The 15043-nt window shown below is 32.5% G+C and overlaps 1 protein-coding gene across 2 annotated transcripts in view; it reads right to left on the bottom strand.

Annotated features, from left to right (window-relative positions):
- Positions 1-1342: 1342 nt before the first annotated feature.
- The window catches only part of LOC126780653 (sterol regulatory element-binding protein cleavage-activating protein), a 32820-nt gene continuing 19119 nt past the window's right edge, over positions 1343-15043 (bottom strand). The window contains exons 15-22 of one of the 2 annotated variants that reach the window (XM_050505277.1): positions 14201-14567; positions 12921-13107; positions 8533-8643; positions 8300-8409; positions 4209-4356; positions 3862-4007; positions 2727-2847; positions 1343-1932 (exon numbers count right to left, since the gene is read on the bottom strand). In XM_050505277.1, coding sequence (XP_050361234.1) covers positions 1802-1932; positions 2727-2847; positions 3862-4007; positions 4209-4356; positions 8300-8409; positions 8533-8643; positions 12921-13107; positions 14201-14567 — 1321 coding nt within the window. In that variant the 3' untranslated portion in view covers positions 1343-1801. Of the gene's footprint in view, positions 1933-2726; positions 2848-3861; positions 4008-4208; positions 4357-8286; positions 8410-8532; positions 8644-12920; positions 13108-14200; positions 14568-15043 lie in introns of those variants that run through there. The other variant, XM_050505278.1, reaches the window with a different exon arrangement.

Raw genomic sequence — 15043 nt, 5'->3', positions numbered from 1 at the left:
AAAAAATAGCTTGTACGCCGTTCGGCGTTCTAAATGTTAGTTCTAACATTTAGAATTTCAAATATAATAGTAATATCTACTTAAGAGTACGAAAATATTTTATTATATTATTTGTTCCTTCAATGTTTTCTTATACTACTACGATATTATTTTATATATTATTTACACTAAATTCTATACAACTTGTTATTAAATTAATCTACATGTAAAAATAAAACATTTTTTTTTTGTTTTGACACTCACGATAAGCAAATCAAATAATAATTTGGAAATCGATCACGCTATTCATTTTTATTGAAAACAAATTGAAAATTAACCCTTTGTGAATTATGTATTTAATGACCACCATTAAAACCACAACAAGATTGATTAGGCGTGACAGGTAACTTTTAAACATAACCTTACAAGTAAGGAATACTTACAATCTTAACTTGATAAAGATGTCCACTCGAAGTAACTAATAGACGCAATGTGTTTTTATTTCTTTTCTAGATTAAGGAGTCATACATACTCGATAAAATAAAAAATAAAAAACACTAAAAAAATATTTTTGATTGCACTGACCTCCCAATAAATAAATTGTATATAAAACAAAATTAACGGAACAAATGTATTGTGTTAATATGTATGAACTTGGATTTATGTACGTGTATGATATAATCATGAAAATAAATATATATTTTAGTTTACGCAACAATTATCAACTTAAGGGAGTTTCCATCGATCGAGCGTAAGGTAGCATCTTTTTCACCTTACGCTTCTAGCAAATATTACGAAATATGGCTGGTTGGTATTCAACTACAATTCAATACCACCAAAAATTAAATTTTGGTATTATAAAAAAAAAAAATCTTAATTTTCTTGAGTTGTTTTCATACGTTTAAACAACACAGGACGTTATTTTGAACGCGTGTTTTTATCAGATCAGAGAGGAGTGCGTTTTTTTTTCAAATAGCCGTCCCACGGAGTATATTTATTGGTGAGATCAGTATTTGATTTTAAACAAATTACTTGCTACTTTTATGTTCATTTCCTAATAAATTATACATATAGTATTCAATTATAAATCTAGGAGCTGAATATTGTATATACATAAAGGTTCATTAAGTTACTTATAATTTATTAAGATATTGCTACCTCGAAAATTGTGAATATTACTATGTTAATATTGAAAATAAATACACAAAATTTTATAAGATAAATAAATTATCTATGTATTTCTACAGACTTACAATGCAAAAATTTTAACTGTACCGTTCTGAAATTACTTATTAATGAACAAATATTAACAATATATTAACAAAGTATTTATAAGTTATTTTTTAAATGGTTCTAAATTTTGAATTATATATAAATCTATTTTAATTTTAATATATTATACTTTAAATTTTAAGTAACATTAGTTAATGTATATAAATATTTCTGTTAACTTATAATTTGGTAATTTTTAAAATGTTATCATAACAATCTGTCCGCCTAAATTCCGAAGGGCACAGTTATAATATTTGTACATAAGTATATCCCGAACCTATACAATAAAGTCACAGTTCATATAAAGCAGGGAATATTTAAGTATTTACATAGAATTTAAACACCTAACTTCACTTTGTTTTATTTGACTAAAAGTCGAATGGTCACAAAACGACGAATATATTACTAGTGTGTACACACACATATAAAAATCATCTTACTAACAAAAATAACTTTTAACTCTTCACTTTACACTCGGTGTAAGCTATATATATATATATATATATTAAGACACTTAGTAAGACAGAGACTCGACCTACGATGGCCAGGGTTATTCATTTTTCATGTCAAGTTTGGAAACGAGCGGGAACCGGACTATGCGCAGCTGGTTCGCGTAGTCACACACTATTGCGTCCTTAAGCGGCAGTATCTGTCGTACGAAGATGCACCCGTCACTCTGACCTGAAAACATTTTAAATAACAACAGTATTGTATAAAAACAAACATCATCTTATAAATAAAATTTCGGAATACATTTTTTTGTTAATAATTTTTATTTGCGAGTTACGATCAACAAACAAAGATCATATTGATTTTTGTCTGTTTGCATGTTTGTCCGGGGTAATCTACATAAAGGGTATTTACGAACAAAATCGATTGAGTCGTATATATATCAGATAATATACATATTTCGATAAAATGGCACTAATATGCCGTGCAAAAACACAATCTAATTTATAAAGTAAAACTAATATAGCTGAACAGGACAGAGGTTTCATTAAAATAATCTCAAAGCAATTGAGATATTGGCTGAAAATTTCGATGTCATGGAAATTTTATATTAAAAAATAAGGGTTTTAAGAATTCGTTCTCGACAAATATTAACTTATATATAATAAAATGTATATTCTACCTTCTTAATGTAAGTTTAGTGTAATTATCAACCGTATCGTTGGAAATGCATGTAAGGTGTCACACTGCATTATCAAGTATAAAAATACACCAATGTGAAACAGATAAGTGGAATAGTATCGTATTATAGATTCAGTTATATTAATTAATTAAAATATATAAAATATATTTTGCAACACCAATGATTTAGGGGACACTTGATTTGTATAACGTCATTAAAGACTCAATTGTATTTATTAGTGTACTTCTTGTTGTTGTTGATATTATAATAAATAAATAAATAAACAATAGAGATTAGCAAGTCTAAGGTTTGTTGTTATTGTTGTTGTTGTTACACGACTTACCGAATAGCACTCTCCTTATGACGTCACCGCTGCTCAGGTCGTAAGCGGTGAGGCCGCTGCGGTCACCCATCACGAGCAGAGTGTGGGTAAGAGGCAGCATTCGACTCATATAGTTAAGTCCCTGAAAATAAAATATTCAGCGTAACATAAAGTACAGTGTACAACATCTCTCAACCCAAGATTCTGAGTTTAAATCCGGGCGCTTTTGCTTCTGCCTAATTTGTGTGTGTCGTCTCGTGCTAAGCGATGACGGATAAAAATCTGAATAATTTAGCTCATCAGTGGGACTATTAGTTCACGATAGCTTTTACTTTTATTATACAGTTATGGTACACGTATATGTTTGGAAAAGTTGTCAGGTACTATATTTAACCCGTCAGAATTATACGTAGACAACGATTCGAAAGAAATAGTACAAGAGTTATAAAAAAAAATCATAAATGCAATGTTATATTATATGGCGCCGTTAATTCACTTACGACACACACACTCACTCGCAGTTAAGTTACTTTTAGGGTTGAATTTCGGTCTTTATGTAGCTTATAGATCGTTATACTAAAATGTTGTAATATGTACTTGGCTGTGGTGGTGGTATGTACCATACCATATGAATATAAATTAGTCCGTATAATTACACACATAAGGGGCTAACCATTTTATTTCTCATGACTGGCAGCGCGTTCCTGGTGGTATGTATCTGCTTTCTACTTTTAATAAAATGATGATTATGTCTCGTTGACGTTACTGATTTGGCCGCCAATCTTAACGGAGACTAGCTGTTTAGTTGACAAAGAAGATATTATAATGCACAAGGCACTATTGCAAAAGGGCAACACTGCCAACTTCCTTAGTCTTGGTTATATGATTAATAATAATAATAATGTCCTCCGGACCGATTTATGCCACGGCGGCCAATCTCAACCGGGATTAGCCAACTGCGCAGGACATATTGTAGTACACAAGTGTGTGCGCAAACACAGGTGAACTCTCTTTTCCCTAATTCTCATAATCCGATGAGACGGATTGGAATCGAGTTGGACCAGCGTTAAGAACCTTCAACAATCTTAAACAAAGATTGCGTGTTCAAACCCAAGCAAGCATATGTGTTTATAATTAGCCCAGCAGTACTACTTACAATATGTATTGAATTTAGCATGTGTCCTTGGAATCGGTCCCAGATGCAGAGACGCTCGTCCGCGCCCGCAGATACAACGTACGAAGCAGTATACGCAAGTGACGTCACCGCGCCGTCGTGCGCCTGCATGCTATACACGCACGCCCCTATTGTAAACGTTTCATTATTTATTTATTCACATTCAACAGTCATACAAGCAAGACCTGCGCCCTCAAACGCGCGCGAAGTCACAGGCGGAAACTTGTTTCTTTGTAAGAGTTAAAATAAGAAATATTCTTACGAAATTGTGTTTAGAATGTTCGCTTTGAACTTACGACATTATAGAATTTTAAAATAACAAACGTTACCCGTGTGCAAGTCCCACACGCAAAGCAGTCCGTCCTGCGAGCCACTGCCCGCGATGGTGGGCGTCGCATGGTCGATGAAGCAGCTGGTTATAGGCCCGCAGTGACCGTGCAGCGTCAGTAGTGGCGTCAAATCTGAACTTGAAAATACCTGATGGGATACAAATACTACTGATTTATTTTTGTCACTTGAATTATTTTGATTCATGAAATGAATACAAATTTATTCATTTTTATTTAATGGCCGAAGAAAGGATTTTATCCGTTTTTAATAATGTGATATCAATTATAATTTCGGAAGCGACTATTCATATCAAATATCAGAAACGATTTTGGTAAACGATTTTTAATAATAACGAACTCTTTCCATGATATATAGATTATATTAGACATTTTGCCAGTGCAGTAAGAAACGACACTCACAACACAACGATATCGTAGTTATTTATTTTGTATATTATTAATTTATGGTAACTTTTTACTGAACTAACAGTAAAACAAACTATTTTCCAAAATGAAAGAGATATTTACCGTGACCAGAGTTGAATTAGATGGTCGCTTATATTTGAGCGTTCTCATCAAGTGCCTTTGTTATGAAAACGATAACATCGACGGGTCCAAAGTAGAAAAAGTTAACTGCAAAGTAAGCGATTTCCTAATGCAGTTTTAAAATCATTAAGTTCAAAAACACGGGAAAAAAATCATTTTATTATATACACTTTTGCCACTTAACGTACGTTAAGATAATTTGTTAATTTGCACGAAGTAAATTCGTTCATCTATATACTTGATGTGGTATGAAGTTATTATATTAATTATATTATAATTTTATTTCTTTCAAAGAATTAATTTAGTTACTAATTAATTTGTTCATATTGTTTCATGTTCAGAGAGGCCATTGTTTGGAAACAGATGAAAGCCTACAGAATAATCCTTGTATAATTCTAAGCACAATATTAGTAACTGTTTACTACCAGTGGATTTAAACGAAATTAATCCTAGAACTGTAAAAGCCTGTAAAAATATTAAAATACTAGCTATAATTAAATAGGTCATACGTGTGCCTCACATAAATACGATACACCCACTGAAAACTTTTTAAAAGATTCGAGAAGTTATCATTCAAATAAAAATAAAATGAATACTGCAGCTATATATAATCTGAGAGTAAATCACGTAAACAGACAGACTTACAACTGTGTAATGAAATTAGAAAAGACCCGAAAAAAATTTACTGTTACTTACAGACTTGAATTTTTTTTAACTTTTTGGAGAGAAAAATATTACTGGAAAAGTAAAAACAGCGTGGCAGAAATGAGAAATCATACAAAGAAATGAAAATATCCTTATTACTAATTTTATTATCTATGTTTGTCGTATAAGAATTTTTAATTTTTAGCTGAGATTGCAAACGAAGAACCTTTGTCAAATGTTCTAGCGTGTTTTATACAGAAGTAATTATATTAGTTTGTTTTTTTTTTGTTAAATTTTATTTGACTTCTTTTATAATTTACAGCATTGCAAATAAGATGCAGATAAATATATCTAAGTCGAGATGGCCCAGTGGTAAGAACGCGTGAATCTTAACCGATGAACGTGGGTTCAAACCCGGGCAAGCACCTCTGAATTTTCATGTGCTTAATTTCTGTTATAATTCATCTCGTCCTTTTCGGTGAAGGAAAACATCGTGAGGAAACCTGCATGTGTCTAATTTCATCGAAATTCTGCCACATGTGTATTCCACCAACCCGCATTGGAGCAGCGTGGTGGAATAAGCTCCAAAACCTTCTCCTCAATAAGGGAGAGGAGGCCTTAGGCCAGCAGTGGGACATTTACAGGCTGTTACTGTTACTGTACTGAAATATATCTAAACAATATATTTCTGAACTACATAATAATACACAAAGTATTTAAGATTTTCTATTATCGAGTACTTATTACAATAATTGAAGAAACAATCAATGAGTGGCAGTACAGTTGGTATCATTTAGAGTACAATGTAGACGATTGACACATCTCATAAAATAAACATATATAAAGCAAATTTTCACTACACATATGTAAATCTAACTATATGACATAGTGATACCATTTGAATACATGGATCACAATTAATATAATAATAATAATATCCTGGGACATATTCACACACGGCCATCTGATCCCAAATTAAGCAGAGCTTGTACTATAGAAACAGACAACTGATATACTACATATACTACTTTTCTTTTGTAAATACATACTTATTTTTTTTTTTTTTTTATTTATTTATTAGGGAAACATACAGCATATCGTATATTACAACTTAATATAATAATCATATTTTAACACTTATGCCAGTTAAGTTTCCACTACTGTTTTAACAGGGAAGTGGACTAATTTTGATGTTACATAAAATATAACTATTTATGACAAAGTAAAATTTTAACGTAAATATGGTTATGGTTAATTACTAATAAGTATTTTTCACAAGATTATAAAATTTACTTAAACTATTTTTAAACAGATCAATGTGGTTGTATTTTCTATTATGACTATTACAAGATCTTAGAATAAAAGAATTTTTGAAATAATTAGTTTTATAAATGGGTATTGAAAAAGTATCCTGAGAGCGAGCGTTAAAACGAGGACACTTAAATAAAATCTCACTGAGCAGATATGGAGAATCAATTAAATTATTTAATATTTTGTAAAGAAACATTTGGTCTCTTTGTTCTCTACGTTCTTCAAGTGGCATAAAAACAGAGTCAGGAAAAGTAAATTTGTATCGCAACCTCCTGATAAATTTGTTTTGTATATTTTCAATTAAGTTGACATATTTTGCATATTGTGGATTCCAAACAGTTGACGCATACTCTAAATGTGATCTAACGAAAGCATTGTACAAAATTACAAAGGTATGAATATTTTTAAAATCTGCCCCTTGCCGAAAGATAAATCCAAGCATTTTATACGACTTCATCACTATTTCCTCAATATGCTTATCGAATATAAGGTTGTTGTCTAGTTGTACCCCAAGGTCTCTCACCTCGGTTACCCTTTTTAATTTAGTATTAAATATGGAATAGTCAAAAATTATTTGTTCTTTTTTTCTCGAAAATGTAATTACACAGCACTTGTCAACATTAAGCTGCAAATTATTAGCAATGCAATATTGTCCTAATTTATTTAAATCCTCTTGTAAATGAAAACAGTCTTGATTATTTTTTATTATCTTTTTATATAGATAATAACACCCAGACTCAGGACCAACAGACATGTTTATGTACACAAACGTCTGTCCTGGGTGGGAATCGAACCCAACACCTTCGGCGTGAAAGGCAAGTATCTACCAACCACGCCAACCGGCTCGTCAACATGTACGCAATATTTCTGATTATGCGTGTTCTGTTTATGTATGCGTTACTTTTTCGTGCACACATCGCTATGTATATTTATTTTAAGTCCGTAATTTTGTTATCCCATTTATACAAAAAATGCTTTCATTACAACCGAAAGCTGTATGTAGAACATGTCCGTAATCCATAATCCGTAACAGCCTGTGAATGTCCCACTGCTGGGCTAAAGGCCTCCTCTCCTCTTTTTGAGGAGAAGGTTTGGAGCTTATTCCACCACGCTGCTCCAATGCGGGTTGGTAGAATTCGCATGTGGCAGAATTTCAGTGAAATTAGACACATGCAGGTTTCCTCACGATGTTTTCCTTCACCGTAAAGCACGAGATGAATTATAATCACAAATTAAGCACATGAAAATTCAGTGGTGCTTGCCCGGGTTTGAACCCACGATCATCGGTTAAGATTCACGCGTTCTTACCACTGGGCCATCTCGGCTTTATTATTTATTTGTAGAACATGTAGAACAAATTAATCCAATAGTTTATCAAGAAAACAATACAGAGTTTGTACGTCTCCTCCGTAACGCAATTTCAAATGTTTTTAATAAAACTATCCCATACAGTAAGAGATAAATAAGTAGAACGAAATATGTAAGTTTGTATATTGTATTTAGATTTTTTAATTTATTACTTAAATTTGTGTAAAATCGATAATATCATGACGAAGCGATATGATTAGGAGAATACCTTTTGTCAGTACCTTGAGTACATGGTCCTGACCACCAGTGAGGATACGACCGCCCTCTGAATGCAGCTCCGTGATTGGTTGCTGGTGTGGTCTACATTGTGCGATTTGGACGCATACTATCTCTGTTAAGAATTAGTTGAATGTTCATTTTACAAAAATAACTTATTTTAATTGTTTTTAATAATTAAAAAATATACATTAATATAAATTTTTAATGATTTGATTTCAATGTATTTAAGTTTTACCATCATTCTCAGTGTGGTCTGCGTCGTAAGAGAAGCTCATGCGCCCTTTATGATCATCATCTAGCCCATGTGCACTCCTTATTGATTCCGCAGAGCCCGTCCGCTTGTGTGCTGATTATGAAATAAAAAACAAATATATATATATATATATATCACACATACGTAACATTTTCGATAGTTTAAATTATAGCCATAAATATATGCTCCTTACGTATCCGAGATCTTTGATATACGGAACAGTCTGTGTCCAAATACAGCCTTAATTACGTTGCTTAGCGGTCGTTTAATTAAAAACTGATTTACTCTTTCTCTCATCATTGCTTTGTCATTCGAAAAGAAGAAGACAAAGTATTGTTTAACTTATCCCGCTAAGACACATACAAGTAAGACCGTTGATCATAAAAAAAATATCAATATAAATGAATGATTAAAAACATTTTCTGATATATTGGGCGATTCATGTTGGATTCTAACCGGCTCATCCATGTGTACTTTCGATTTTACATACGAAGAAATAAATATATAGGAGAACCCATGTTCCATCCCGAAGTGTTAAATAATGAGACTAGTGAACATGGGCCGATTCGATTCTGTCACTAGTTTAACTCAAATGTCATGTCGATTCAAGGTCAAAGTTGGTTACTCACCTTCTTTCAAATTCCCATTGGAATATACTTATAGCTCAGTACGACAATCACGAAAAGTGACACATCAAATAAAACTGAAAATACTTATTTATTTATATTGCGATCTGACGTGAAATTTTCTCCTAAACGAGTGTAAAACTGGCAGAGTTACCACAGAAATTTCGTTACAAATGAAGTCTTTGTGAACCGCTGCCTTCGATGACTGCTCGTTTCATTTTTGCATTTCAATAAGATAACTAAAGACTAGCTATTAGAAAACAGCAGCGAAACATCAATCGAGCAACGGATCGAGCGCCGCAAATGGCATTAGATCTACCAAACCTTAAGAAGAGACGACGAACACATACCTAAGATAGATTTGGATTGTAATCTTAAAGGAAAAGGGAAGCGTTCGAAACGATTTTGGTATGGTCCGGGAGGGAGTCTTGCATTGGAGGTAGTGTTGCATTTAAGGTAGTGATTTTACGCCGACCGGCCCTTAATTAATTAGACAGGAAGCAGCAAGTGAATAAATAACGATAAAGTGATAAAAAATAAATAACTGCCCCACGTTAGGCGCCAGTATGTTTAAGAAAACGCAAAATTATATAAATATTTAATATAACGGATTAGAGGTCTACTATAAATCTATTTGTTGGAATTAAAAAAGTTGAAAATGAAAAAGAGATTATATAATACATATATATAATACAACTATATTTATATATTCAAGCTCATGGGTTGTTCAATGTATCTTAAAGTACATATTACACATGCTCTCTTGTTCTTGTTTAATGTAATATATAAGTACACAAATGCGGGCCGTTTTTCATGCATACTCTCATCGACATTTTCCACAACTGAATAGGAATTAGGATAATTTCTAAAAGACATATTTCACGAAACGATGTTCAATTTCTATATAATTGTGCATATTTAAAACATAAGGGTCACGGTGATTGGTACGAATCAGAAATACCCCGATCTATCGCCTATTCCAAACACAAGAGGAGTAAGACCAAATAAAAAAAATAAAATAAAAAAAGTAAGCCCACTGATAGCAATTGACGCGACATTGATCAATGACATTGGTCGAGATCTTGAATAATCTATGACATTCACTATGGACTCGCGAAATAATTGCGTTTTCGATGTCCGCGAAGTTGTAATCGAAACTTCGAAAGTTAAATTAATGTGGTTATAACTAGTTAAGCGGAATAGTGTTGTATTATAAATAAAGGTAAATAAATAAAAAACTGTTTATAATGCAAAATACAGCAGAACAATTAGAAAATCGCATGTAATTTGTAAATCTAAAGTTTGGTTACCTTTACTCCTACTCCGATTGGAATATGGTATAATGGGGAATGGGTGCTTCACATTGTACGGGTTAATTGGGAATCAATTGTTAAGGAATTACCTCAAAATGTAATTCTATTAATACTTTTCTATATAATAATACGAATTCACTTTACATTATTTGTTAAAAAGAAAGATACGTCTTCTGGGAATGATAAATTAACTTATTATTTAATATTAAACTTACTGGAGCAAGGTCTAGCTATAAATATATATTTATATATTTCAAATCAGTCATTCTAGTAGTAGTATTCTAGTATTCTAGTAGTAGTATTCTAGTAGTAGTCGCTACTCCTAAAATAAGTGGTTTTTTCTGAAAGCTCGATTACGTCCAATTTCGTTAATGTCATGCATATGCAAAATGTTTCAAAACATGACATGACATTAAAAATAAAAGGACAGTTTGTAAAAAGGAAATAAAAAATTTTCTAATAATATAACATGTTTCCGCAAAGCACTGCCTGTGTTCATAATCAAGATTCATTTTTTATATACAATGGGTTTTTCAGTCTAACATGTTTGACATGTTTCATAGACATTGGAAATGTTTAAAATAATGTGAGTAGTGAACATGTAGTTTTAATGTTACATTAAGTCCAACTATGTTTATATCTGTACAATTTTAAAGCGAAAGACAACAAATATTTTAATGGTATTGTGTGGTGATCCGTTACCTTCTCTGTTATTCACTACGGCAAGGTTAAAAATATCTAAAAATAATTTAAACAATTTATAATATATAATATACAACATGTAATTATACTTGCAGATGATTATATTTATATGTCACATTAATATAATATTAATTATATTACCATAATAAAAAGTCGAGATGGCCTAGTGGTTAGAACGCGTGAATCTTAACCGATGATCGTGGGTTCAAACCCGGGCAAGCACCACTGAATTTTCATGTGCTTAATTTGTGTTTATAATTCATCTCGTGCTTGACGGTGAAGGAAAACATCGTGAGGATTCCTGCATGTGTCTAATTTCATTGAAATTCTGTCACATGTGTATTCTACCAATCCGCATTGGAGCAGCGTGGTGGAATAAGCTCCAAACCTTCGCCTCAAAAGGGAGAGGAGGCCTTAGCCCAGCAGTGGGACATTAACAGGCTGTTACTGTACTGTTACCATAATAGTTTCTAGAAATAATATTACTCTACTACTCTAAAAAACGCTTTTTTCTAAAATACATCAATTTAATTCGGTTAGTATTACTACTATTTCTGATTTCTATATTCAGAATGCTTCGAGTGCTTACTAGGCTTTTGGTTAAATACAACTTCTGATTAAAGACTTCATTGGAAATAACATATGAATTAAATATGTGAAACACCCTTAGAATAAGAGTAGATTAGATTGTGCTCATTTTTAATAAGTATGTGCCCTTTTTAATAACTAAGCTTGATAGAATTCAAAATGAAGCCAAGTCATAAGTGGATATTCATACGGAGCACTCCTATACATTATTTGGAAAGTGAATTATGTATAAAACTTTTGTACATACATAAACAATAATTAGCATATATTAGATTTCACTTTGCTAGCTATTTCCTTAGTAGCAAGTTAAAAATATTAAGTCTTGAATCTAAAAAAGTCAAAAAGGAAACCACCTTTAGTAATGACAGAGAGATATGAATGTGCACTCCTCGGATTTATTAAACATGTTTTCGTAAATACATCGGAAACTATTCAAAACAATTAAGAAAGCGAAACTTAAAAATATTTCAGTCGAAGACGAGAAAGGATAAAAAAAAAAACCTTTCGATTTATTTATTCCATGCGATCTGGTCTTGGCTCCGGTATATTATTTAATAGAAAAAGTTCTTGATAAAAATTTAATTACTTATATCCACAATAATTTTACTTCCAAAGTTCCTATAATAACGACGCAGTCATTCAAGACGCGCTTTTTTCGCTAATTAAATTCGTAGATAATGCAAGATCTGAACTCTCCCCGACGTTAGGCTGTGGTTAGGTTATACTTTAAACAAAATGCTATACATTTTGAAAATCACTACATATTAGTTGTGTGGTGCAAATTGCTTTATCGAAAAAATATCGTAAGAAGAACTACCCCCATATTTAGCAATTAAAATAAAAATGGAATGCGAAACTGAATACCGAAATCACATTTTCCAGTGACGGCAGACTTAAAAATTCTGAATATCCATAATCTATCTACGCTCTTCTATATTTATGACATATTGTGTAATTGGTTTTGCGTAAATATCGATGATATTATCGAAATAGATAATGAACTCATAGAATATGATTAAAGCGATTTTTATAACCATGTTTGTTCTATGTGGCTTAGGTCGGACCAACATATATGCCGTCCCGTCAAATATTTCGGATGAAATCGGAGAAATAGGACTTGTTTAAAATAAGTGTTATTTACTTCTTCTATGTGCAGTGCTGAATCGCCAGTCGACATGCGCACCGGACTGTGCGTTGTACGCGTCGAGCCGCAAAAGTGTGAGGTGACCCGAGAGGGACGCCGCACACACGCGCCTCGCTCCCGACAGCGCACGCACGTGCGTCACTCCTCTCCCGCCTGAGCGCCACTCGCTGAACCACCACACATTCTGTTATTGCAAAATAATTTATTTTCAACAAATCCTTTATAAAGTACAAAATAACATGACCATGAAACAAAGACTTAATATAATTTGGCACAAAGAGAAATCTAAGAAAATATAATTATATTAACCTTTTAATTACTATATAATCATGCCATTAAGAAAATGGAAAAAGTTAAATATTTGATACGTGGAAGCAGATTGTAATAGAGATGTCGTAATGGAAAAGCATGATATTCGTTGAGAACAAATTTATATCAAGAGTAAGAGAGAAGGTAGGGATATAGATAGCTGTTGGATGGATAAACAGATGAAAATGATATAAATCTACAATTTTGTTTTTCGCCAGAAATTAATATTTTTTTCTTCCGGTGCGCCGTCGAGGTGATCAAGCAATAAACTCAAGATCAAGCAAAAAACGGTAAATTAAATATTAAACACGTGTTCGACTGAGTGATGTTTTCAAAGCCACCGAAAAAACTGAGACGGCTATGTCAAATAAAAAAAAAACCATACAAATTCTCTCAGGCAGACCTGAATTGAAAAAATTAGCAACCATAAAACCCCTATGAAGATTTTAATAAGTTTCATTTTATATCTAGTAAAAGCAACACGTTATTTATGTTGTTAACTAATAATGTAATTTGTGTATTATTAAAAATTTAATTTGCATTTTAAAAAGAGAAATAGTTTATAGCTCTGTTTATAGTTTTATAGGGTATTAAGGTATATATATATACAAGATTGCCGAGAGCCATTAATGAAATACTGCACTGTATGTATTTAATATCTTCACTTTTTTTATAGAATAGGAAGGCGGACGAGCATATGGGCCACCTGATGGTATGTGGTCACCAACGCTCATAGACATTGGCATTGTAAAAAATCTTAACCATCGCTTACATCACCAATGCGCCACTAACCTTGGGATCTAAGATGTTATGTCCCTTGTGCCTGTAATTACACTGGCTCACTCACCCTTCAAACCGGAACACAAAAATACCAAGTACTGCTGATTTGCGGTAAAAAATTGCGCTTATCGAAATAATAGTGTTTACTTTGTGTTTCAAAATATATACATATATTTAATTTGACTTACCATTAATTTACTAGTACTAGCTTCCCAAAACTCCAATCTTCCATCAGCACACCCCAAGATAACGAGGTCATTGCAAAAGTCCATACACCACACGGGCGATTCCCGCATCGCCCTACCCCTCCAATTCGAATTCGCTGTATTTTCCACATCACTACAAGTTCTAGCATTTATTTTACTGCCGCCTCTATTTCTTAAACTATTTATAGAATCATCACTTCTATCGAAAATAAAAACACTTTCATCACTAACATCACTATCCTTAAAAGACGCATTTAAGTCTTGTTTGTTTATACACGTATTATTTACTTCCGAATTCGTTTTCTCGTTCACTTCGTATATGTCACTTTGTTCAGTGTAATAGAGGTCTCTGTAAAAACAAAATATATAATCAACAAATGCGCGACTTTTAAAAAAACTTCTATGATAATATAAATACGAAAGTAATCTCCAGCACACTTGAATATTTACTAAACAATAAAAGCAGTATTTTGGAATCCAATGTATCCAAAACAATTATATTAGACGATTCTAACTTAGGTTTCATTGGCTGGACTGCTTCCTCTGGCAATAGTTTTTTTTTATAGAATAGGAAGGCGGACGAGCATATGGGCTCACCTGATAGTAAGTTGTCACCAACGCCCATTGTAAGAAATGTAAACCATCGCTTACGTCGCCAATGCGACACCAACCTCGGGGACTAAGATATTATATCCCTTGTGCCTGTAATTACCCTGGCTCAGTACCCTTCAAACCGGAACACAACAATACCAAGTACTGCTGTTAATCTTAATTATTAAAACGCCCAATCATTTGTATATAAAAAATTGAGCAGTTTTTAATAAT

The sequence above is a fragment of the Nymphalis io genome, chromosome Z, assembly GCF_905147045.1.
Source record: "Nymphalis io chromosome Z, ilAglIoxx1.1, whole genome shotgun sequence".
Lineage (NCBI taxonomy): Eukaryota > Metazoa > Arthropoda > Insecta > Lepidoptera > Nymphalidae > Nymphalis > Nymphalis io.
The sequence above is the reverse complement of the archived record's forward strand: the minus strand, read 5'-3'. Positions and strand labels throughout refer to the sequence as shown.